This window comes from Falco naumanni, chromosome 4 (genome assembly GCF_017639655.2).
Source record: "Falco naumanni isolate bFalNau1 chromosome 4, bFalNau1.pat, whole genome shotgun sequence".
Classification (NCBI taxonomy): Eukaryota; Metazoa; Chordata; class Aves; order Falconiformes; family Falconidae; genus Falco; species Falco naumanni.
Genome location: NC_054057.1, coordinates 109670976 through 109696582, shown reverse-complemented (window position 1 = coordinate 109696582; position 25607 = coordinate 109670976). Strand labels below are relative to the sequence as shown.

Genomic DNA, 25607 nt, shown 5'->3' with positions numbered 1-25607 from the left:
ATGGGTGTTTTGCCTGCTGGAAATAAGCAGCCCGAATGGCTGTTCGGACGTCACAGGCAGTTAGGCGCTGCCCATGTACGCTGTCAGAATTCACAGCACAAGTATTTTGCCTAATAAATTTTCAGCAACTGTTTAGATTGAGACAAGAGCGACTACAGCTGTCTTGTCTCTTCACTCATTGGACCTCAGCAGTGTATTCAGAGAGGAGCCCCATAATGACCCGTATGCCCAAGGAAGGACACAAAAGCCCAAGCTTCCATTCCAGCAATGGAAACCTGACCTCCGTTCTTTCCCTAATAAAGACCCTTAAACAGAATGCTATTCCAAAAAATAAATTCTTAGATTAAACCACCTGGTTTTTGTCATCTGTTAAGTTCAGCCAAGGCAAAATACTCAATTCTAGCCAAGTAAACAACAGGTTCACAGAAAATATAATGCTGCTCAAAAATGGTGTATTTAAATACCTACACTGATGTACCATCCAGTCGGCTTAGCAAGTAGACGCTGCTGAAAGGTTATCGCAGTAGAATAAAAATGATCTTGTAATGGAAGTGATTGGAAACCTCTCGGCTGTCGTATCAAGTGTGTTTTTACTTGAACTGCTATTACTTATCCTAGTAACTTTTAAAACATTATGCAGAATGTCATTTTCTGAGGTTTTCAAATCTAGATGTACATGTCAGAACTATGGATTACTACATTAAATGATGACATTGAATCTTAAACCTAAAATTTAATTTATTTTATTAAAATAAGATAATCAGAGGAACCTTGGCTTACAATAAATGCATTTTCTCAGGAGCAATAAAAACAAAATTAAAACCCAAATCAGCAAGAAAAACTGTATATGCTCAGTTTCCTCTTGATAGTGCATCTCTTGGACGACAGCTTCAGATGGGATGGAGACTACGCTCATTTGCAGAAGTATACGGGTAATGTTAATTAGCCTTTTCTCAGCCACAAAAGCCTGTCTTTCTGCACTTACCACCTCATTGGGCTGCAAGAAACAAGTCAATAGTACCAAAGTAAGCTGCTGAAGTTACTGAGGATGACCATAGCGAGCCTGGCTAGCTTCCTTCTCTGAGCAGTACAATTCAGAATAGATTCCATTCTTTTGCAAGAGTTTTTCTTCTATGTGCAAAACTATTGCAAAACTATTTTGTGTTGAATTAGCATTTTAACTTATTTCATTGGCTTGATGAAAGCTCTTCGGCAGGAGCTGATTTCCAGAAAGTTTTTTCCTCTTCCCTCAGCCTTGTTTGCGGATACCCATTTCAGGCAAAACTCCCCACCCCACCCCGAAGTGGCGTATGGCGTGGGGCAATCACCGAGCACCATGATGCATCACCTTTCCTCAAACGCCGAGGCAAGCCATCCTCGCTGTAAAAAATACCAATTTATCAACAGATTCAAATCAATCCAGAAACACGGCCAAAGAAACATCCATCGCTTCTGTGTATGGGAAAAATAAGGCTCAAGTGCATCTATTAAAAAAATAGTAATAGATCTCTTGATTTGTAGTCTGGTAACTGTCCCAGTAAAAGAAACTGTAGAAAAAGGCGATGTGGAGCTGTGTCCCTGCAGGACAGAACTGCAGAAATCCTTAGCAGCTTGTTCTTAAAACTGGGATGCAGATAATCCTGCTGGCACTGATCCTGTACACTGAGGCATTAAAAGCACAACTTCTGTTACTTCTGTTCCTTCCCCATCACTGGAGAGATCAGGGGAAGGGGAGCACGGTCCTAAAACACGGGTAGTCTCGTGGATGTTAACGTGCATGAATTTATGTCCTCTGTGTGGGCGGCACGATGCAGAGATGGTTCAGAAGCGCTCCGGTTGATTTTGGGTAAAGAATGTTGCAACAACTCAATGGACGACAGTATCTGAGGAAGACAGGTAAAGTTCAAAGAAGGCTTGTTAGACAAGCAGCTCTTTTAAGTCTTAAACCTTCATTTATTATGGCTTTAAGAATATCTTTAACAGCAACAGTATACTGTGTGGAGGCCCTGAAAACACACTCTAGGAACACTCCTGTTTCAATAATCCAGCTCTGCCATACAGTCTCATCGCTGTGAGGGGTCTCGCTGAGTTTCAGAGAATGGGAGGGTACTTGTCAGTAATTAGAAGACATTATGATCAATTAACAAGCATCTATGCGAATCTCCAGCAGGGTAACAGGGAATGAATTGCATCTTCTGCCTAACAGTCTGTTCACAAAACGACGTTTAAGAACTTTTTAAACAACAAATCATGCTTGATTGTAACAGGAAGAAGTTATTTTTACATAATCTGCTAATATTTAATTCCACCTATTTAAAGAGTATAAGAAAGTACCTTTGTCATCCTCACAGTGACAGGAAAAGGTAAAGTATCCCTGGTAAAAATACCAAAGATTGCTACATGAATTTACATCCCCGGTGGATTTTGTTCGCTTGTTCGTAGCTGTGGGGAAGGGGGAATAGTCTCTCATTTCACCTCAAACCTATACTAAAATAAAGTGTAAATATGAAGAGAGATTTTATTTTTATGGGGGTGGGGGAGTTGCTTATCTCTAAAATGGGCCAGCCGTTGAAAGCAAATTGCTCTCGTGTTAGTCTAACTGCTTCAGTCTGTGCATAATATTTTTTGATGATCTTCACAGGAGCTACGTACAATCGGAATTACAAACAGCCTAAGAGCTGGGTTATGAAAAATGCACATACAGAAACAAAAATAAGGAAGCAGGCTGCCCTTTATATAAACCAAAACTTAAATCTGTAGAATGTTTTGTGTGCCAATGGTTATATATAAAATACTGTGATACTTATATGCAGAAAACATACTTACTTGTGGAAACAGAGGTCGTTCTTCCCTAACTTTCTTCAAACAATCTGCTACAAGCCTCTTCATTGCTTTGGGGCAGTTCTTGTACAATTTACTGAGGTCTGGAGAAGCATACCCTCGGCCAACCATGAAAATAATCTGAAAAAGAACAAGCAAGTAGCAGAAAAACCAAAGTTGTAAAAGTTGTTTCACTGCTTGATCGCTTTAGTGTCCCAAAGTGATGAAACATGAGTACCAAAGGCACACACACCAGAAGAATCCAAATTAATGAACCCAAACAACGGTCCTGCACGTGTGGCAGGCAGGACATGATTCGGTCAGAGCGATGCGGTGGTCTGTAATGCTCAACAAGCAAAGGAGCTACTGCGTTCAGAGTGAAACAGCAGATGCTACGTGACATGAACAGGACACAGCAGTTTCCTTCAGGTGAAGGCTACAGTGACAACTGATCCTCAGTCTGAGCCCTGATAACCAGCCAGCCAGGTTGGCACAGCTTCTCTATACTTCAAATACAAAAAAAAAAAAAAAAAAAAGCTTCAAATACAGTCAGGAAACTGTATTTGCAGGTACCGCTGTAAAACAGCGTTGCAAATGGAGATGTACAGCTAGCAAGTTGAAAGAGATCATCATAACTGATGCAGCAGAAAAGAAAACAGGGTTGGTTTTGTTTTGAGACAATAAAAGATGCTGTTAGTGTGGGAAAATACATTGTCTGGTTTAGTCCAAGTTAATATGGTCACCTTTTAGGTTTTTCATCAGACTTCCAGGAACCTTAACAGTTGCCTATATAGTATTGCTAAGACTATTATCTGCTAAAACAGTGGTAGGTTTGGGTGGCTGAGGGGACTTTGAGGGTTTTATCCGGGGGAAGGAAGGAAGGGTGAACAGGTAATGGTGCAACCATTGCTTCTCTTTCAACTAATGCCATCTCAGAAAAGAAAAAAAAAAAAAAAAAAAAAAACCACAACAAAACGGTCAATATAACGGTGCTAAATGGAGATCTCAGTGGTGTTCTCCAGGAAATACTCTATCCCTCCCCAGAAAACTTACTTGAGAGTCATGTGTTGCATGTTTTGCAACAGTAACGATTATTAAAGCTTGCATATGATTTAAACATTATGAATTAAAACATTCTAATATCCCAATTTGTAGATGACCTTAAAAACAAGAAAAAAAACCTTCCTTAAACAGAACTGGCCTCTTCTACCTGGAAAACAGACTATGTAACATAACTAAACAGGGGCTAAAATCTAGTAGTTTGTCCCACATACACACACATCTCATTATAAGCTCTTATTTAAAAAAAAAAAAAAAAAAACAAAAAAAAACCCCACACAACAAGACACAAACAACAAAACCAAACACAAACCACAACTGAGGATCAGCAAAACAGAGATCAAAAAGATTTAACGGTTTTAAGTTCATGCCCTACAGAACGAGTTAGCTTTAAGCTAAGCCAGAAAAAGCATTCATGTAAAGAGAACAGTTGAGGTTTCTGTCCTTAATGTGCTTCTTTGTAATTACTGGTTAACTGACTGGCAAGAATACATCTTAGTAAAGACCAAGTCACATAAACTAACATTCAACACTAGAAGGTTTGACAACAGCTGCTATTTTGTCTTCACTTAGTAAAAAGCACAGAATCCAATCTTGCTGATGCAAGAACAGCGTATTTACGATCAGAAGGGAAATTTCATATAGCCACAAATACATAAACCAAGATTTTATTGATAACGCTTTTGCTACAACCCATGAATAAATTGACAGGGCACTTGAAAAAAAATACTTTTTAATAAACATTTTCTTTGAGTAACTGTCACTGTCAACATTTAAGCAAATATTAAATTACAGAGATTTACTGCTGAAGCAAATCATGTTGTAAAAATCTCAATTCTTATTTTGCCTTCCTCTTTATCTTGCATTTGTCAAGGACAACAAAACGTACTGTGCTCAGGAATAAAATGCAGTATTCAAAGGATGTTTCTTACCTGATCTCGGTTGTTTATGTGGGAGTATGGCAACTCTCCTGTCATTAGTTCATATAATACTATTCCATAGGAGTAGACATCTGACTGAAAACTAAACGGGTTACTATCCTGCATCCGTATCACTTCTGGTGCCTGTGGAAGGAGGAAAAAACGATTAAAGTTATGAGCAATATGAACAGAAATGCAAAGGATAAGAGAAGGTGAAAATATGTGGAAAGCAGAGAACAAGCTCAACTAAAAATTAGTGAACAAAGGATACCTTCAAAACCCTTGGTAAGTTCTACCTAAGGCTCTGAAAAAGTTCAGGCAGTGCTACTCTACATCTTAGAAACAAAAAAAAAAAACCCCAAAAAAATCAATACAGCTGAGCATAAGCAAAAATACAACACTTGAATTTAACAAGCGTTTTACCATTAGAAAAATAACTATTATTCCAAGTTGCACTATTTATTGCCTTCTGTTATACATATGTCTGAGTCCCTCACCATCAGTTCTTAAACAGGTATCGATGTTAAAGGGGAAAAAATATAAAATTCTAATACAGACTTAATCTCTTGTAAAATTGATAGCAAAACACCTACATAAAATGTGAAAGCCAAATACAAAATAGAATGTATTAAAGATCAGGGAAGAAACGCAAGAGCATTCTCACATCTTTGCAAAACAAAGCAAAATTATGAAGCTAAAGAACTTAAACGACATTGAATAATTTAATAAAACAAGATATAAACTATCAAGATATCTTTCCTGTTGACTAAGAATTTTTTCTCCCACTAAAGAAGTCCCTCAGAATTACTGGGCTAATTACTACTTAAAGTACAAGAACAAAACCCCAGTAACAGATTAAATCAACTTTCAAGGAACAGAATCAACCTCTCCTACACAATGACAACTCGGCAAAGACAGTCTATAAATGATTAAAAAATGCAAGGGTTTGGATTTTTTCCAGGATCTGTTTCATGTGTATAAGCATACCATTAGGTAAGTTAGTTTTAAATCCTTTTACAGAAAGCTGTAAAAAGCTTTGACTTTTTATGTATCTTTTTTAAAGACAAACTGGTTTCTGCTTTTGTAACTTTGTTTCAGGTGATTTGCGTATTTTATAGGTCATAAACAAATCTGGGTCTGTTCATTAAAAATATCAGCATCCTGATATTCTAAATGAACGCTTCCTGACTTTTCTCAAAATGCAAATACATGAGGAACAATGAAGGCTGCAAGCCTAGTAATAAAGAACAATTTTTTAAAAGGAAAACCTGTTTCAAGTAACACCTGCAGCTCATTCAGTGCTAAATACTGAAAGAATTAAAATGTATTAATACATAGCATTCAGCAATTCATTTTTATTTGGTTACACTTCCCTGAAGTACCTGCCACAAGTGTTGCTGAGTGCCCTGTCCTGGGAGCTGGAAAATACTGCTGGTTGGTGTACATGCTGAATTTTAAATAAACTGCAAAAGTATTAACAAACATGGGTCAAGTGAAACTTCAAGAAAATACTGAGAGTGCTAAGTAAGACATTCTTGCATAATTTTAATGATGCTTTTTAACCTTGTAACGGGCATTATACCACTTTTTCCATTTACTTTAATGAAGTCCCACATTTGACAAGTTACTAAATAGATTTTCTCCAGGTGAATTTTGGAAGGAAAATTGTGGAACTGCATTGTTCCGGCAGAAGTTAAACAAAGGTAATTGTTGGGAATGTCCTCTCAGACGACGACTGGGCAGTACTACTTCCAAAAGAAACTCCAGAAACTTTCCAGCAGAACTTGAAAACTTCTGTACCTCAACTGACATTCACCTACGGTCCTGAGCTGCCTCAGAACCTCCCGCAGCCATCCAGTGCCAGGTGAGGAGCAGCAGGGGGCCTAACAGCAGCAGCTGGGTATGTATGAAACATCTTGCCACAGCCCCGAAGATGACCTGAGCTCACTCCCACGCCGCTGGAAGCACTCCCCACCCTGTCCCTAGCCCCCTGCCGAAGCTGCCCGATGGCGATCAGCAAGCATCTGCGCGAAGGGATGCTGCCAGGTCCTGAGCAGGGAGCAGGGGAAGAAGAGGCCACGATGAAGAAAGGCAGGTCTGAAGAATCCCACAAAGCCACCATTAAGCATATTTAAGCCTGTTAGACAAGCCCATCTGGGGAAAGGCACAATTACAGCAGGAAAAAGGCTCTCCTCTTCCCTTGGAACAGCTCCTTCCAGTTCCACTGACAGCCCTGTCTCTGCCCTAAATATTTAAAATTACTCCAAAAAATCAAAAGGAGAAATCCTTAGGTGAATGGTGTCTACTTTGGACAATTCAGCACTCCAGCCCTTCATTCCTCAGTTTTAACTTCTCCTACAACTGGAATAGTATGTCTACACTGTACTAACAGCATATGTCGATTCACTCAGATCTAAAGCTTTAAGATAGTGTTCAACTAACAAAACATGTATTAACAGAATGAAACCCAGCTATTTATAAGCAGTGAAATGTTTTGCTCACCATCCACAAGATTGAACCTGTGGGCTGTTCCACCTGTTGAGATCCACTCCATCTGGATTTTACAGTCGCCAGACCAAAATCTCCTATTTTCACTGTGAGGCCTTCATGAAGAAATATATCTAAACATTTGTTAAAGAAATTCTGTAGAAAACTTGACTAAACAACTCTGAGTTTTCTGACATGATTATGAAATGTCTGGCTAGGTTATCACAAATGCAAGCCAACCATCCAAATTGCTGATTGTTTTATTAAAACCTGCTACGAGCTGTATCTTAAACACAGGAAAAGTAATTTTATGGCCTCCATATTTACAGAGTTAACATTTAAGACTAAGTAAGACCAGATGTTTCAGCATTATTTTGAACATTTATCTTTATGGTGAGTTAGGACAGAAATCAACTATGTTAATTAACAGCAGTGACTGCAGGTACTTAAATAACTGGTGTCAAGAAACATATAAGGAAACAACATAGAAGTCATCACGACTCAAAAAAGAAAACTAAAAAATTAAGAGCAGAAACAAAATCTATTTACATAAAGCTGTCTGGCAGATCTATTTAGCTACAGTTTAACTATCTGAACTGGAAATAAATACAAATAATACAGATGTGTGTATCTGCTTAACAGATTTGTCTGTTAAGATTGATAGCTAGCACTTTCTTTGTTGGGGTTAGTTTAAGAAGACACCCTTTTACAATTTCATTTAATAATGTTTTAAGTTCAAAAAGGTGATTCAGAAATAGAAACGTGACTGACTCCTAGTTCTCATTTCCATGTCAGGAGAAGAGTTCACTTATGTCACAAAAATGGTCATCATTATCAGGAATCCAAACTCCTGACCTCCTATATACTAAAATGATTATTTTTCTAGCTTAACTGAAAATGGGAATCCTCTTACATTATGGAACTACTAAATTTGGCTTATTTTTTTGATGATGACATTTGCAAAACATTCTGCTCACACTGTACGAAAGGAAGTTACAATTCATGCTGCTAGCTCAAAGGATGCTCTTCTTGGCAATTTCAAAAGCAGTCATTTTCAAAGGCAAAAGACATCAGTTTCCAACATTTTTATTCCATATGTGTTACTAAATTAATATTTTTGCAAGAAATACAGTGGTAAAAGGTTGCCTTTTGTTGAGTTTAAAGTAAGATTTTTTGCCTCATTTCTGCTAGTCATGTGAAAGTGTTTTAAATTTATTAAAAATATATGGGAAGTAGTATCAAAACCCACATGTGCACACATACCTCCCGTCAAGTAGAGTGCAGCTCCTCTCCAATACAGGGTTTGGGTAACAGAATTGCATCAACAGCACTCAAGTAAAAAAAAAAAGACACTTTTGGAGCGCAACTGTTGCACATCGTTTTCCATCTTTATCACAACAGTTTGGTAAGCAAGCACATATGTTCTATCAAAGTCCTTGCTAAAAAGTAATTTCTTACCGATCAACAAGAATTACTCGTTAGGAGTTACATACATTTGAAACAGCTCGTTCAACCCCCCAGGAAGCTCTGTATTAACAACAAATCACTCTCGCGTTAAAGGAAATACAATGAAGTTAGGAAAGGATACTATTGGATTTCATGTCTCTGTGGATGATATTCTTTGCATGTAAATAGCTGTGAAAGACAAAGCAGAAAAGTGCCATTACGAAGGCTGTTCCCACAAACTCGGATGAGCACTGACAGCATCAGACAATGACAGCATCTTCTATGCTACAAACATTACAACATGTTCTGAAAGACCAGTGATGTGGTTACTGTATCAGCTCAGGTATCTGGAGAATGCTTCCAAAATAATCCTGTAACTGTGAACCCTGTAAGCATACAGCAGGAACAGCCATCCTCTCATCTCGCAGAAGCACCACAAGTATTAATTAGTGTTTGCCAAACACTGCAATGTTACAGTAAGCCATACAGGGAAGAAAAAAATTAATTCTATGTTTAAAATAGGATCTGATCCAGTGCACTGCAGTAAGACCTCAAGCTACAAAAGATGATAAAATAGAGACAAGTGACTGCTAAAATGACTAGTGGTCTAATGTGAACTAAGGTAAGAAAAAAGATACTTAACAAAAGCAAGAATGCACACAACAGTGCTGAACTAAGGCTGCACAAAATCTTTCCTTGATATACCATTGTGCCTTGTTACTATTTTAGTGCAGTAACTTCGCATATTAGGGTTTGGGGAAGAGAAGGGAAACACCATTCCAAGAACAGAAATAGCCAGCATTGTTTATCCTACTCACTCCATTCCCTGTGCCGTCTGCCGAGCAATATCAATAAGCTGGAACATTTGGAACTTGGTCTCTTGAACATGCAGGTGTTTATACAGACTGCTTCCTTCACACCACTGCGTAACAATGGCCAGATTATCTTTAGTCATGTAGCCCATGAAGAGCAGAATATTAACATGCCGAGTTTTCCTAATAGAAAGAAGCAGAGAAAGAGAAATTAGTATCTTTACGAAAAATGTTATCAAATTCTTTTAAAAATGCATTCCTGGCTGAAGGAACATATTTCAGTCTTTGTGTCCAAAAACATAAGTTCCCTGCAATATTTTTTGCTAGGTGGAGGTGTGTGTAAGGTTTGTTTTTAAAAATAATAAAAATACACCAGAATTGCCAATTTATAATTTTTAAACAACGTCAGCTGAATTTCTGCTTTTTAGTTAAAATACTTCCTTTCACTTCCAAGGAAATTATTTAAAATCAGCCTTTAGAAAAAAGGTGTCATGAAAATTCAAAGGTTTTGAAATTAGTAACCAAGACTCGTGCTTGCAAGTGGTATTAGAAAAAGTTACTGGAATAACAGAAATGATCCTGAAAGCTGTGAAAAAGTGAAAAACGTAGATAGAAGACTGAACCTCAATATGAAACAAAAGGGTCATAAACTGTGAAGAAATTAACAGATGAGAAGAGAATTCTTACGTACTCTGGTTCAGTTTCAGGATTAACATTACAGGTAGTTAACTGGACACTACAAAAACAGTACTTGAAAGCAGAAAATAGTTATGTAGATCAGAGTATACATTAAAAAAAAGGAATTATGCTGCAATTTTAAAAGGTACAGTTCAAGTACTCTGTCCAGTGATGAGAATTATGACAGACTTTATCAATTGTCACCTTTTACTGCATACCAAATGTGACCTGAACAGTTATGGGTATTAGTATGCTTTATGTCCAAAGACAACTTTCAGAAACAGTGAAGAACCACTGAAATACTCTGAATTATGACTGCTGTCTCAGAGCTCCACAACAATATTCAGAAGTATCACTATATTCTCTCTTTTTTATTCTTTATCTCTGCTTTTTGTGTCTTATCAAACATAGAATATTGGGCACGAGTGCTTACAAGAGGGGTAGCAGTCAAATACAGTAACTTGAAGTAACAGAATTTAGCAATGAAACTACCAACTCACCTTAATACAGCCACTTCATTTCTGAAAGCCTGGAACTGTTCTGGGGTTGGGTCTACAACCTTTAGTATCTTCACTGCTACATCCCCTGAAAATACATTTACCATAAAAATTACTTTAAATGCAGTGCTTTTCCCCGCCCCCCCAAAAAAAATGACATTAACACACAGTACACTTCAAATTCCTAATCTGTGCACAAGATACCTCTACTAATTTGTACACAAGTCATGACTTTCCTGCAGACATATGAACGTCTGTAGTATCAAGCAATTCATTTACCTGAATTTCAGGCTAATGGAAGAAGTCATCATTTGTTCACATTCTTCCCTTTATTTTTTTTAACAGCTACGCCTGGCTAGAACTACACGTTCTTTTTGCAGGATATGAAGCTACTAAAATCTCAAATAGACAAGGAAGGTATTCTAGTGTAGGTGCATTCTCAGCACATTATTTCAAGCAGTCACATCAGTGTCTCTCTGCTTCCAAACAGTATCCAAAGTTTCATCACTTTCCCTTTTTTCTATCCAGCTTTAGCCAGCATAATTATATAAAAATACAAAGGTGTATATATAAGTTTAGATCTTAAAGTTTTAATATGTTTACCTATAAAAACAACATATAGGTACATACACACATCCTTTTAAAATATAAACTTCATTTAAAAACCAAACTTTCTAGATTTCAATACTGCTAAATTTCAGGAATGAGAGGGATAAATTATCCAGGAATAGCAGAGAAATCATGAACAATATAACAGATTATAGTATTTCAATAAAAAATTTGGGGACTATGGGAAGCCGACTACCTTACTATTAAGCTAATACATTTCAAAGTTTTACTTAAAATCTTCATTTGATTCACTTCTACTGTCAGTGCTTGCTTTAAATTTCAGTATCTGTTAAAGGGTAACAGAGAGGAATATATGATGACCCAGTGCTATCTGTTTGGAGACTGTCTCTACAGAATGAAGTTCTAAAAGCCTTTACAGCATACATCCAGAAAACAGTGGAATTGAATTGATTCAAAAAAGGTACAATAGTGGAGTGAAGCCAACTGTTCTAACAAAAGTAAGAGCACTGAAAGCAAGACCGACCGATTCCTCAGTGAAGGAAGCAAGTATCATATTCATTTTAACTATCGAGGGACCACATTTTAGAATTCAAGAGGGGGATTAAACTTGCCTTGACACTGTCACAGAAAGATAAAAGCAGCTTAGGAAAACTGAAATTTCAAATTTTAGTCCACATGCAGTAAAAAGATTTGAGAGGTGCTATACTCCTGACATAGGCTTATCCCATAGTTTTAAAGGCTGCTGCCATTTAAGATTACAGAATCATCACCTACATTTAAAAAATCCTGAGTGGCAGATTTCTCTGCTGCCACACAATCACTAATTTTCTTCTTCTTAATATGGCCTCTTCAAAGATATACGTGAAAAATATGTTAAGCATGTCTCTAGAATATAATGATCAACTGAATACATTAGGAATACTAACTGCCTAATTAAAAAAACAAAAAAGTTGCCAATGAAGAAGGGTATGTGAACTGGTACTTGAAAGTTCCAGGGCACCCTGAGTTAACTGCAGTATCTTCCACTGTAGTTACCAGTTGCTTAATTTGCTGTATAATTTGAAGTCAAAGATGAGCAAATATTGAACACATTATTATACATTTATATCTTCCTCCTTTAACATCAGTAAATGCAATACACTTCCTATTTCATCCTCTAGCATGTTCATAAAGAGAACCATCTCACACATTTGCAGTATGCATTATGTTTTGTCATTTACAGATGTCTCTGCTTACAGGCTGGAACAGGAGAAGAACTGATAGAAAGACTACACTTTCATGTGACTACCAAAATCACAGGCTTCAAAACCAGCCAGTTTCTACTGCAACTCTCTTGACACGCAATGCAAGACCAATAAATGGTCTACCAATGCTTGAAGTCTACTGCTACGAGCTATGCCCACACAAGGCAAGGATGCAGCATCCACTGATTACAGGCCACATGTTTTCAGATTATTTTTCAATATATTCTCTATCATGATCCTTGCTCCACAGATGACGTACACTGTTCTTAACTAAATCAGGTGCCACGTTTTTTAGGCTTGATGGCATTTCCCAAGCAGTTTTCTCTACAGAAACAAATACACAATAGCACTTGTTTTGTTTAGCAGCAATCTGAAGACAAATCAGCTTCCGCCACCCCCCAACCACCAAAACCCTAGAACTGATTACCAGGGTCAAAGGGGAAATGTGAGTGTTTATGATAGGTAGTCTTCCAACCCATTTAAACTGCCTTGGTTCTCTTTCCGCCTTTTAAATTTAGAAGCATGCTACAGGACACTACAGGATCCAAATGGGGTCTGTAACAGAAGCGGTGCAAATATGAAAATTAGTACTTAACCATCAGAACAATCTGGAAAAATATGGAAGTGCAAGATACCTGTTCAAGAGACACGCGCTCCTCAGAGCAAGACTGTCCTTGACACTTCATTTTTATTTTGGAAGACTGAAGTCAGGGAAACTTATTGGAAACCTAAAACGGTTTGCATATAGTTGTACACAGTCTTCTACAGGTGCTCTCCAAAGGTTCATTGCAAACAGCCCTTGACAGCTGGGCACGTTAGGAAACCCAACCCAACATCTCTAACTTAATCTAGACTTTCTACTTAAGTTTGCAGCAACCTGCCCGCTTCAAATTAATTTCATTTAGCTTCACCAAGACGTTTTTATTGCTGCATTTGTATTATTAGAATAGGTTACTACAAAAAAGTCTGCAGTTTCACTAATTTGTGCAGTGAACTCCCAGTTTTATTTTAAACAGAAAAGATTTGCAAGAAATATAAACCTTTAAATCTTTTAAGACCACACCGCAAACGACTTTAAATAAATAAAGTAGTAATTTAACTTTGACTTTCTTGAGAAATCAGGAAAACTACCAACAGTTACTACAATAAGATATTCAATCTTATCAATATTGAGTTAGGAGACAACTCTACAGCCATCTTCTGCACACAGCTGAGGGCTCTTTCTAAACGTGTAGCTCCATGCATCTCCTGTTTAACACTCCAAAACATCCTAACAAGACGAGGAGTTGCAAATGTTTTATTAAAATAAACACTGACAAGAAATTCTCATTTATTATTCTGTTTAGCAAAATCCTACTTAACCTATTTTTCCTCTTGATTTCTGTGTTCCATTTTACTTACATAATGAAAATCAGTTTAACTGTTCATGAATATCACTTTTAGCATAAGAATAGTCCTTCCATTGATGCTAACAATATTTGGGCTTTAAGACATGCAAGTATTTATTCCTTTAAAATAGAGAGTGGAAGCTAAGTTTCCAGATTTTTTTTGGTCAGCTTATTTTATGACAATTAGGCCCTGGAGGGGTTTGTGTGTGTTTCTTTTTAAATCACAAGCCTTGAATTTCAAAACTAATTCTGCAGTTCTGCAGTGTGCCTCTTTTCAAAGTATTCTAGCTAACTTTATATCATAAGGTCTCACATCAACTGTTTTTCCCTTAGAAAATCTCTACAAAAAAAACTATTTATGCTTATTTCCCTTCCCTGCCACCTTGAATGTAAGTACGCTAATTAAACCATAGAGGTATTAAAACAAAAGGTAAATATAATTTAACATCAGTCTGTGAAAATTCCAAGCTGACTCTGCTAATTCAATCCTCTTAATGGAACGTGAAATCTTTTCAGAAAACAAGCTGTTGTAGAACACGGTAATAAAGAAAACATTGGTTGCAATATAGTGAGCATGTTGATGGCATTTTGTCAGATTCAGATTCTGATGCCTGTTCTTTGCCTTCATTTCACCACTACTGGTATCAGGAAATTTGTATCTCTCCCCTAGTACCTTTGGTGGTTGATACGCATATAGCACCATTAAAACAATTTTACCTTTTTCTAGGTTGCTGTCCTACCCTATCAACATTTTGAGAATATGGTAACACTTGTCAAGAACTTACCATGCCATTTGCCTTTGTAAACTGTTCCAAAAGAACCTGACCCTATTCTGGTAGAAAGCATGACTTCACTTGCTTCTATTTCCCAGTAATAACTGGAATCTCTCTGTCCACGAGGCCTCTGGAACAAAAATTGACAGGGCTTTTACTCTAAGTATTTAAACAAATATTTTATATATACACACACCAAGAATGAAATAACTTCCGTCATACAAGTTTAAGATGCACTGAAACCTTGAGAGTTTTGTCCTGCAGTTTGGGCTTTTGTTCTTGCCTCAATTTGTGAGGGGTGGTGGGTTTGTTTACAAAAAAACCCCTTGATCTTAGATCTTAAGAGGAACAAATATTTTATAAGCAACTACCTAAAAACATCTGAAATACTTAAGAAACTTACTGTTTCAAAATCACAATACTAAAACTCATTTACATATTTAAAAAGAATAAACACAAATGATGAGAGCAGAATTCTCAAACATCTAAGTGATTAACAACTTTGAGTCCCACTAAGCAACTGTAGTTTCACTTTTAAATCTTGTAAGCCTTCAAAAAATTACATATATTATTCATTATTATACTATCTTTTCTTTCCTTACCCCTGCCCATAAGTTTAAATCAAGCTTTTGAGTGAAAACTCTCATTTTGTTAAATCTTTTTTTCGTCTGGGATATTTTGACTAATTTTATTGGGAAACAATGGCATTATCAATATCTGCTTTCTATAGAAGCTATGGCAACGTGGTTCAAATAGTGATAATAAGGCTAACTTTAAACAGACTAAAAAAGTAAAAAAGATACAGCCCCTGAAGATTTAGAAAAGTAGTCCTTGAATCTGTACTGAAAAACAATTTCACAATACTGTCTGAAATTAATTTTCAATCCAGAACACACTGTTCTGGGTATTTATAATGCAATGCAATAGTGCTATCTTTTCCAAGGTAGTTAACATTATACTGCTATTATATACGCATGGTATAGAGCAATCCAAGATTACCATCAGCTTTTACTGCCTTTTAAGTACAGAAATGTATCTCAACACACCACTACCCCCAGCACAGTTTAACATTTTTTAAAAAAAAAAATATTACCATACTTACAATTTTGTTCTTTTCTTGTGTATTAGATCCAGGGGCTCTCTCTCTTTGGGCTGGGACTGGGGTTTTAGGCTGAGACCAGCCAGTTGGGCTCATATTGTTAGGACTGCCAGACAGAGCAGAGGGTGAGGCTTAAATAAAAAAAAACAGAAGAAAAACAATTTACGAACCAGAAAATACACACAGAATAATATTATAAATTATTTTTTTTAAAACCATACCTGATTCACTATGGCTTCGAATTGCATCCTAAAACACAGAAGACAGATAATAAAGTTAATAAATATATGAAAGCATACAAAGGAACAAGCAGGAATAGTACTGAAATAATTCCTGATGGTTTTGGTCAAGTGCGATACAGTATTGACCAACACTCTCCAAAAGATTGCAGCTTGGCTATTTTCTAGTTACAAGAATCCTATATGCTAAAACCCATGCAATCCACGATTTCTTACAAAACATTAAAAATATTCATAGTATATTGAAAGGTACGACTACCAAAAAAAGGAGAGGAGGAGAAAAAAAAAAAAAAAAAAAAAGAAAAAAAAAAGGACACAGAACAAGAAGAAACACCAGAAATACTATCTGCATTCCCACCACTGGATTTTTATACATGCTTTTATTTCAGACCTGAACATAGCTCCTGTGATGGTCCTCTATCTCTAAGGGACAAGTTCTCAAAAAGGTTTTGGGTTACAAGTAGGAAAACTTTTAAAAGCCCCTAAAATATTCCAAGTCAATAAACATTTTGAAATACCTCTACCATACTATTTCAAACCCCCAAAAAAGACTACATCTAGTGCCCTAATACAAAAACATCTAATTTTCAAAAAATTTTCCCACAGATTAAGGTTTGATGACATTTGCAAACCATATTCTTACACAGGTCACTAGTTGGTACAGTGCGACAGCTCTCACCTCATGCCACAGGCACTTTACAACACAATTCTACAGCCATGCACAAGATAAACTAAGCTCTGACAAACATGACTTTACAACTTTTCTCACCTGCTATGTATTATCCCAAAGTACATACAGGAAAGGTAAAATATCCAGGTACTGTATAAGTACAAAGCAAGAACATGCACTACAGAAATGTTAAATACCGTCAAAGTTAATAGAAGTCAATTCAAACTTTCTAACCGATTAGTAGAATAATAAATGCAAGATTTCATAGGAAGACAAAACAAGCCTACATTCCACCATACGGTTTTCAAATTAACTCAGACTATCCTTAGTAAAGAATCATTTATGAAATATATAATTTTAGCTAGTTAGTTGCATTCTCCCAAACTTGATTCTATATTCTTCCATAGTATTCTTCCATAGTATCTCTACTCTTCACCCAAATGAATTAAAATCTGCATAAACTACCAAAAAAGGACTCCTGCAAGTTACTACTTTTGTCCATTTTGAAGACAATAAAAATCTTTAAGAACTTGAATTAATTACATTTGACTGGTTTTGTACATCAGCCTGAGAACATTAACTGCTTTCAAGCAAGCTGGCAAAGGATAACTAAATTTAATATTGTTCTCATACTTGTACATACATAATTCTTATTTAAGAAAAAAATATTTTTGAACTTCAATACCGATTTAAATACCTTTTTTTGCTTACAAATTCCACAGCAAATGAACCAAAACCAGTGTTCTTTAGAGTTGTTCTTACAACACAAATAATCCTATTCACAGTGTTGTAGTCTGTCAACTTTGACGTGAAACAAAAATAGTACATCACGTTCTTAATCTAAGGGGTTTGTACAGTTATATTTAACAAAATAGTTTCCAGAAGAAAAAAGCCACACAACAGATATGTTTGAGAAGGTTTTCCTTTAAAAACTGTGTGACCAAATGCATCTCTAAATCCAAACCTATTCAAATTCACACCAAATTTCAGACCAGTATGGATTCATCCAGCTAAACTAAAAATTAATCTCTTCTACCAATTTGCCCCTTCCAATTAGCGTCCTCAATATTTAAGTATAAACATGCTATAAAGATTTTCATCAACTCAAGATTAAACTTTCATGTGGACACAGCCACGGCTTACAAGTTATAGCAATCCTGTTAATCACAAGAAAACAACAGGCACCGAGAAAATACCTACTCTTCCCCTCAAACAAAATCGTCTGCACCAGGAACTGGGAGAAGCATTCAGGCTGTTATTCTAGGCCAAGACAGTAAGAGATAAAAGAAAAGAAGAGAGGAAGTATAAAAAAATATTTTTTTTTCATTAAATGTTAGGATAAATGAAAGAAAAAGTAACCTAATTTGTTTGATATATAATAATTAAGTGCAATAAAATTAAGTAACTATTCCTGTTCAGACCCAAACATTCACTAGTACCCATCCTTTGGTAAACCACTTTATTAAGGTGGTCTTTCTCGTGTCATACTAGGGGGTCCCTACTATCTTTTTTGTGGCGTTTGGTTTTTTTAAACATTTCTTTTTAAGCCTTTTGGAAAAGCAGCTATTGCCTTTAAGACATGACAGCCATTTTTATTTAGTCCTCCTCATATTCTGGAGAGCCAGAACAGAAAGTATTTCTGTCTTTACTGCTATGCATAAACAAAACAATGTCTCCTTGTAAAGGCTCATCACACTATTAATATGAAAAGTTAGTTCATATTCTCTTTTTTTTTTTTTTTTTTTTTTTTTTTTTTTTTTTTTGAGTTCTTCATTATTTTTTCATGCCATAAAAAACGGTCAGCCAGGCTTCTGAAGCAGCTGTAAGCCTAAAAAAACTGAGGAGAAAGGGAAGGTATCTTTCCCCATAAAACCCAGCTGACAAAAAGCTTCTAACCAAAAAAACCTTCCCGGGGCTGCAGTGCACTTGTCTTCAGTTCCAAAGGTCCAGAGGACTTCTCTAGAACGTTCCAGATAATCTCCACGTTTCCCACAAGCTTATAAACTACCAGCTGAAGACACAAGTGAACTCAGCAGTCGAAGGCTTTTGCCTGGCTTCAAGAGTTTTTAAACTATTCCAGAGCTAAAAAAAACCCAAACAGCAGCACTCTCTGAAGCCCTGCAGTTCAGCACTTGCTTTCTGCAAGCCTTTCCTGAACACCACTCCCTTAGTTTGCTAAGGTTATCACAAAACAAAACAACCGACCACTTCAGGCCTGACTTCAAAGAGCTGTCTCTCACTACTGCCAGTCTAAGGTAGGGGCAAAAAAAGGAAAAAAAAAAAAAAAAAAAAAAAAAAGAAAGAAAGTGCTTGAAAGCAAGTAACGGCAGAAATATTCTCAGATACAGACGGCTTTAGCACACAAGCCTGGAACTGCTGTTAATTCCATACAGGTATAACACAAAACATATTGCCAATAAGTTTTGACTCGAGTGTTCCAACTCTGAGAACTATACGCAGCCTTGCAGTACCTGTGGTATGATTTAAAATAAACACCAACCCCCCCAAAAACCCATATTTTAAGTTTGAAAGAACATTTTTAGACGTGTAATAAGCATTTCTTCAGCAAAACTAAGCTTATTTTCTTTTCAGGTCTGTGAAACTTGATTGTTAAAACTCCCCTCACATCTTTACAGATCTAATTACCAAAAATCTACCTAGAACTCCAGCAGAGTTGATAAAGACAGCAAGAACAAACTAGTAACTTTCTATGCAAACACGACACCTATATTCTTCATCACTCAGCCAACTAAGGCAAACAGTAAGCAAATGACAGAAAGCAAAGAAGAAAAACCAACCAGTGACTTTCAGATGGCCAGTCACAATTTTAGTTTAACTTTATGCTATTCCCTCCCTACCAGTATTACCTCAATTATCCGGCTGTCTACAGGCATTGTAGTGCTAACCATATGGACATTTGGTGTGGATGTAGATCGCTGTCTTTGGGAAAGAGAGCCCTCAGAGGAAGGATTTGATGTGTTGAATGTGAAGGCATGAGGTGTAGAATACCTGTGCTGGGAACTGAGAAGGAAAGAAGAGAGAAAATGAAAGTTGTGGTTATTTTTTCCCCTCTAGCAATTGAAAAATACCGTTCAATGTAACCTGTCCAAAAGCAATACACGCAGAATTCCAAACAGAGAAAAAGTTGGGACTTGCACACTAACTAAACTATTTGGTCAGCTGAATCATTCTCAGCTTAACTTAGGAAACAAATTAAAAATCTTGGAAGATCTTGTCAGCTCACATGTCTGTTTCTGCCATTATAAATTTTGCCACAGTTCACCTCAATCCCCACCAAATCACATTTAATATGCTGATAAAATACTGGCTCTGCTGGATTAATTCAGATCAGTGAAATTTAAACAAACTGCTCGCTGTTAAATGCACAGCTTAAGAGCTACTTTTACTGCTAAGCCCTGAATTTGTAAAGGTTTGCAAGGCTGTTCAATGGTTCGCATAGAACAGCCAGCAAGGAAGTCGTGAAACCCAATACCAGTTAAAAGGAGGCCAACACTAGAATCCAGTTCAACAAAGAGTTATAAATCACAACTTAAGGTCACTCAAACCTTATTCATCCCAAATTACACAAGTATCTTAACTGAAACCATCCAGCCTTCACAAAAAGCTTAAAAAACTATCAAGTTAATGAGTCATTGTTCAACGATACTGGAAATAGAGTAAGATGGCAAAGAGAACATAAGATCAATTCCTGATGCAGTTCCCACTAAAATAAATAAATAAATGCATAGAACCATTTGCAAGTCAGCTACATGCTCTGTGCCTCATTCCTGAAAAGGCCACGATTTTTCAAAGAGATGTAGAAAAAACAAAAGATGGCCTGCCCTCTCCAGCCTCTAGAATTTCAAGGAAAAGAATACAAGCATAAATTAGGATCAGAAGACAGGCCCCTTTGAAAGGAAAGCAATTTTTATTCTAGCATTTAAAACTACAGGAATGTTCTCTGTAGGTGTCAGAATTTTCTTTGAGGAACATACTTTCAGTTTCCACTGTTCTCTCTTTAAACTCTTATCTGTCATCGTAACATTAGAATGTTATTTTAGTTTATGTATGCAAGTCATGCAAAACGAGTTACAAACCCTTACATGTATACCACCTGATCAAATAAAATTAATCCACAAAAAAAACAAAGGGAGCCTTGAATTTTCTTAAGCAGGAAAACAAAGGTCCCCAGAAAACCTTTAATACATTCTCTTAAAGTCTTAAGACTAAAAATTAAAAATAAACCCAAATCACTTTTTGCTTGAATCTCAGAGCAAGGAAGGTCACTATATATTACCTACAATAAAGTGGTGTTGCCTTCTTGGACATTTGTCCCAACCTTCTATACGACTGTTTTATTTTTGAGGAGTTGGGGTTTTTTGTTTTTTGGGGTTTTTTTAAACAACTGTATTTCCCAAAACAGAAATGACAGGAAATACTAGCTTACCTAACAGGTATCCGGGAGACAGACTCCCGCATCCGTCTCATTGTCAAGGGAGGTAGTGCAGGGACACCACTGTCACTGATATTTGAATTTGGGAACAATCTGAAATATCAACAAAAACAATTACAATTTCAACTGCTACACTACCTCCTGTACAATGCTCTTGAAAGCTGAAAATTTAAAGGGCTGTTTCTTTCCAGCATAATTAACTTCATGAACGCATTCTTATACATATTATTTTCCCTCTGCGTATGGTATGACTGAAAACTACGACTTCAGACTCCCAAAGAAAATTTCTACGTGTTCTTTCTAAACTTATGATACAAATCTTTTTTCATCAAACCTCAGATTTTCCTGGAAGGGTATTCAACACCAATTTTTTTAAATTTCTATTAAAACCAGGTAGCATCGAGTGGCACAAGTCATCCTACACTCTAATGACCGGTCAGTATAAGAAAATACATAACTATATGACCAAGTTCAGTTACAAAAAAAAAAAAAAAACCATTCACCAAGACACATAAAATCAGTTCTAGATTTTAACACTTTTGCATAAAACAACTTCTTCTAACATATTTCTAATCAACATTAGGAAAGTATTATCCTTCCTCAGTTTTCTCATCATTCCAAGCATTTTCAACAGGGTGCCAAAAGTTGTGTTAGTTCTGAACACTCACGCTTCCAACAGCTAAAAACCAACTGAATCATGACCTTTTTTCCTTCCAAAAGAAGCATTATGGTAGAGGAATTACTATTACTCTGCTGAAACAGAAGGCATTATAGCAACTGCCTGGTCATTCAGAAACTGTTTGCTTGTCCCAGAATATTAAAGTTTACAGCAAGAACAAAATGCATTTAATGTAAATGGCCTTCTTCACCTGGCAGTAGACAACCATTGCTGACTGTTTCATGAAATCAATACACAAGTTCTGTATACCAATGAAAATGACTACACCCCAATAATCCAACTTTACCTCTATAATGAGATTAAAAAAAACAATGCTTGTCTGTCACAGAGAGTTAGTGTTGCTATTAAAAAGGAACAGTCCTTACAAGAGTTGCCTGATATTGCTCCAGTCAACACACATGGTTGGAACTTTAGTGCTGCAGTGTTCGTGGAATTTATAACCACATGTCTGACACCGAAACCCATTTAGCAGGAACTTCTGGCAGATGTCACAGAAAGCAAGCTTTAGAAATGTCTTCCGAGCCTAGAAAACATTAAACGATTAATTCAAGCTACTAGCTTCTCTGCATTAGCCGACATTAACAACTTCAGAGCTTGACATAAATAAATACCATGTTAAAATGTTTTCAGTACCCCCAAAGTGCTCCTGAACTTAAAACCACAACTGAGTATTCTTGCATGTATTTCCAGTCTGGTTAGAAACCTGGAAAGCTTAAAAACATTTAGGGCTTTGTTTATCTAATTATTTAAATTAAAAAAAAAAAAAAAAAAAAAAGGAAAAGTGTTTGTCAATATTGTGCACTCAGTAAGATGGTAAGAGTTGCGTGGGCCAAGAATTAAGTTTTTAGTATCACAAAGTGAAGGAGGATTAGATTTTAAGAACTGCCTAATTATTGTTTGTTCATCAAAATGCCTGTTGTCTGTTTATGACTAACCAATACCTCCTGCATATGAAATAAATTCCTTAGTAAATACAACAGGTTCAGGAAATTCTACTTTGTTAAATGACATCTAACATTTATTTTAAGGCTTCTGAAATATGAAAAAAAAAACACATTAAAATGGACCAAAGGGTTTCTTCCTCCGGAGCGTACTGTTGGAGGAAGCCTCAAAGTCTGAGCTTCTTCCAGATATGAAAATCTTCCGGATTTCTAAAAATGTAAAAGTAAAGCTACTTCCAGGTTTTGTAAATTAATGCTAACCTTTCTAATGGATCTAAATGATTATCATTTAGTTTTGCCACTTGGCACAATACATTTCTGGACAAAACAACAAAAAGGCTAGAATATAGGAACAGAGTTCCTTCTCAGGGAGAACGAAGTAATGCCAGGTAAAACTGTTAGGCATTATCTCTTCACAAAAGGAAAAAAAAAAAAAACAAAACCAAACAGCAGCTCTCTATTTGCTCTACACTGGGCAAATAATCTGTTTTTGAGAAGAAACTACAAATCTAAAGTCTTCAATGCTGCCCCCACCCCCAAAAAAACCTACTCTCTCAAATTACGAGGCAGCATTAGCTCACAAAACATTATGACCTTGCAGAATTAACAGCACCCCTGTACATTCACAATTACCAACAGTCCAATAAAGCTGCCAGACTTATCCACTCTTTCTTGACTGATGAGCCAGAGGCTGAAAATGCAAATTATCTCCCGGTTCTGGACTTTAAAGACATGGTATCTTAGTATGACAATTACAGAAATAGGTATTTATATAAAATAAAAGTGGCAATCATCAGATCTTTGAAGAATACGTGTAATGTGAGCTTTTAAAGTCTCTGACACCTAGGAATCACTAAACATAAATAGAATCCTGGCATTTCACTGCAAACGGATACTTAGCCAATCTAATCTGTGGGAAGTAGGGATGAAGGAATCAAATCATCACTGCTGAAATCCCTACCTTGTGTTTAGAGCCAAGAGGTACCCAATGCCTAAACCATCCTTTGATTGAATACATTGTTCGATTTACACAATTTACATCAAAATACAGAAAATAAAAAGCTTACAAAGTTGTGTGTAGTGAGTGGAACATGATCAAGAAAGTCCACTTGCAGTTCCTCTCCAATCAAAGAGGCAGCATCTGTATTCCAATCCAAACGCACCTTTTTTCTGAAAGAAAGAAAATGGGGACAACAAAATTAGTTAGGAGGTAAGAAAGCTGGCCTAATCAATGATTTATGTTTTGTGAGTTTTCTTGAGTGAACTGAAAACAAATACAAAAAAGCGTGGCTACCCTCTTATAGTGAGCTATATTCACTTAAAAAATTAGAAGCAACTTTGAAAATGTAGCAATTCACCTCTTTTCCTATTTTTTAACGTATAAGTCATTTAGATATAAAGATTATTTGAAATAAGACACCTAGAAGCTGTAATCGAGTCACAGAAATACCCTTATAAACAAAACAAGAAATTATGAATGGCAGACTTAGTGACATGAAAGCCATATTACGTGCTTCAGCACTGAAGTTACTGGTGACCCCAGAATGGACTCAGTTACATAGAGAAGTAAACCCACAAATGACTGCCTCGTGACTGAGGCTTAAAAGAGCATTAAGCCCAAGCCTTAAGAGGTGTGAAGTTAAATGTATTAACTCCATGAGATACCTTCACTCCCTCAGCTTGTAAAAGAATCATTTGGTATTTAATAGCAGCATCCCCGGTCCTACAAAAAATAAGGAATATCTGAAGTGAGATTTAAATCCAAACATTGAAAAGTTGTAGAGGAATGCAGAGCCTTAAAACTGAGCACACAAAGGAGACGTTCATTTAAGTGATGGCTAAGAATCACTAGCACTGAAGTTTAATCAACTACAAATGCAGAAGAAAAACACATCTCGAATACAAAGGCGTACCATCATTTCAACTAGAGCATGACAAAAGCCTCTGCAAGAACACTACAAGCACTTGCGCGTACCCCTCAATTTCGAGCATTTTTAATACTTAGATTTAAAACAAAAATAATTTTTTTAATACCCAGGAAGCTGAACGAGTTGCCCTAAAGGAGGGTAAAGAAAGCAAATGGAAGTGTTCACAAACAAATTGTGTTTTTAAAAAGAAACTAGTGAGAGAGGAAGAAAGCATTAACGCTGCTATTCTAAAACCAAGATTATTACATTCTCTAGTTGAAAGTTTCACATAAAACATTCCAGACTCTTACCCTTTTGGTTCAGTAAGAAGTCGAAAAACTGCACAGCATTCTGGCTGCAGACCTCTTACTTTAAGTGCCTTCATAAGACAGTCATGTAAGGTCATCCCATTTCGCACATTTACCTGTGGCCAAAGGAAAAAAAGTTTTAGTCAGTGATTACAGAATTTGGTTAAGCTTTGGGACCCAAAAAGTTTTGGGGTTTTTTTATTTAGAAGTTAGAGTAAAACTGCACAGCTGTTCACTTTTGAAGTTAATGAATAGATAAATAAAAATGCTTGTATGATGTAACAACAGACTGCTGCACCTTCCGATTTCACTTGCCACACATTAGGCCAAGCTGCCAGGCAGGCATGTTTTCTGCCGCAAACGTAACTATTGCATGCTTACGTAAAGGAAGTTTTGAATCCATTTTATATAACTGGATTTTATACAGCATGCACACAAGTTGGTAGCCTATAAAAAGTAATAGAAATGCAGGCAAATGGAGTTACCTTAAGTGTAGAAAAAGGCTTAATTTAGATTTCAGAGAACTTGGCATAAGACTATTATTAGTCCACTGAACTCCAAGAAATCTAATAGAAGCGTTCCCTCAAGAAGTTTCACTTCAGCTTTAACTACCATAC

General features: G+C 36.4%; 1 protein-coding gene across 3 annotated transcripts in view; it reads right to left on the bottom strand.

The window, feature by feature from the left end:
- Positions 1–727: 727 nt before the first annotated feature.
- Positions 728–25607, bottom strand: part of RAF1 (Raf-1 proto-oncogene, serine/threonine kinase) — a 44349-nt gene continuing 19469 nt past the window's right edge. For 2 of the 3 annotated variants that reach the window (XM_040591079.1, XM_040591078.1), the window contains 15 exons: positions 24994–25106; positions 23843–23945; positions 22200–22357; positions 21150–21248; positions 19570–19723; positions 16015–16042; positions 15797–15924; positions 14707–14824; positions 10723–10807; positions 9551–9727; positions 8875–8921; positions 7302–7420; positions 4812–4943; positions 2827–2961; positions 728–1883 (listed from right to left, as the gene is read on the bottom strand). In XM_040591079.1, the coding sequence (XP_040447013.1) occupies positions 1743–1883; positions 2827–2961; positions 4812–4943; positions 7302–7420; positions 8875–8921; positions 9551–9727; positions 10723–10807; positions 14707–14824; positions 15797–15924; positions 16015–16042; positions 19570–19723; positions 21150–21248; positions 22200–22357; positions 23843–23945; positions 24994–25106 (1737 nt within the window). In that variant the 3' untranslated portion in view covers positions 728–1742. The remainder of the gene's footprint in view (positions 1884–2826; positions 2962–4811; positions 4944–7301; positions 7421–8874; positions 8922–9550; positions 9728–10722; positions 10808–14706; positions 14825–15796; positions 15925–16014; positions 16043–19569; positions 19724–21149; positions 21249–22199; positions 22358–23842; positions 23946–24993; positions 25107–25607) is intronic. The other variant, XM_040591080.1, reaches the window with a different exon arrangement.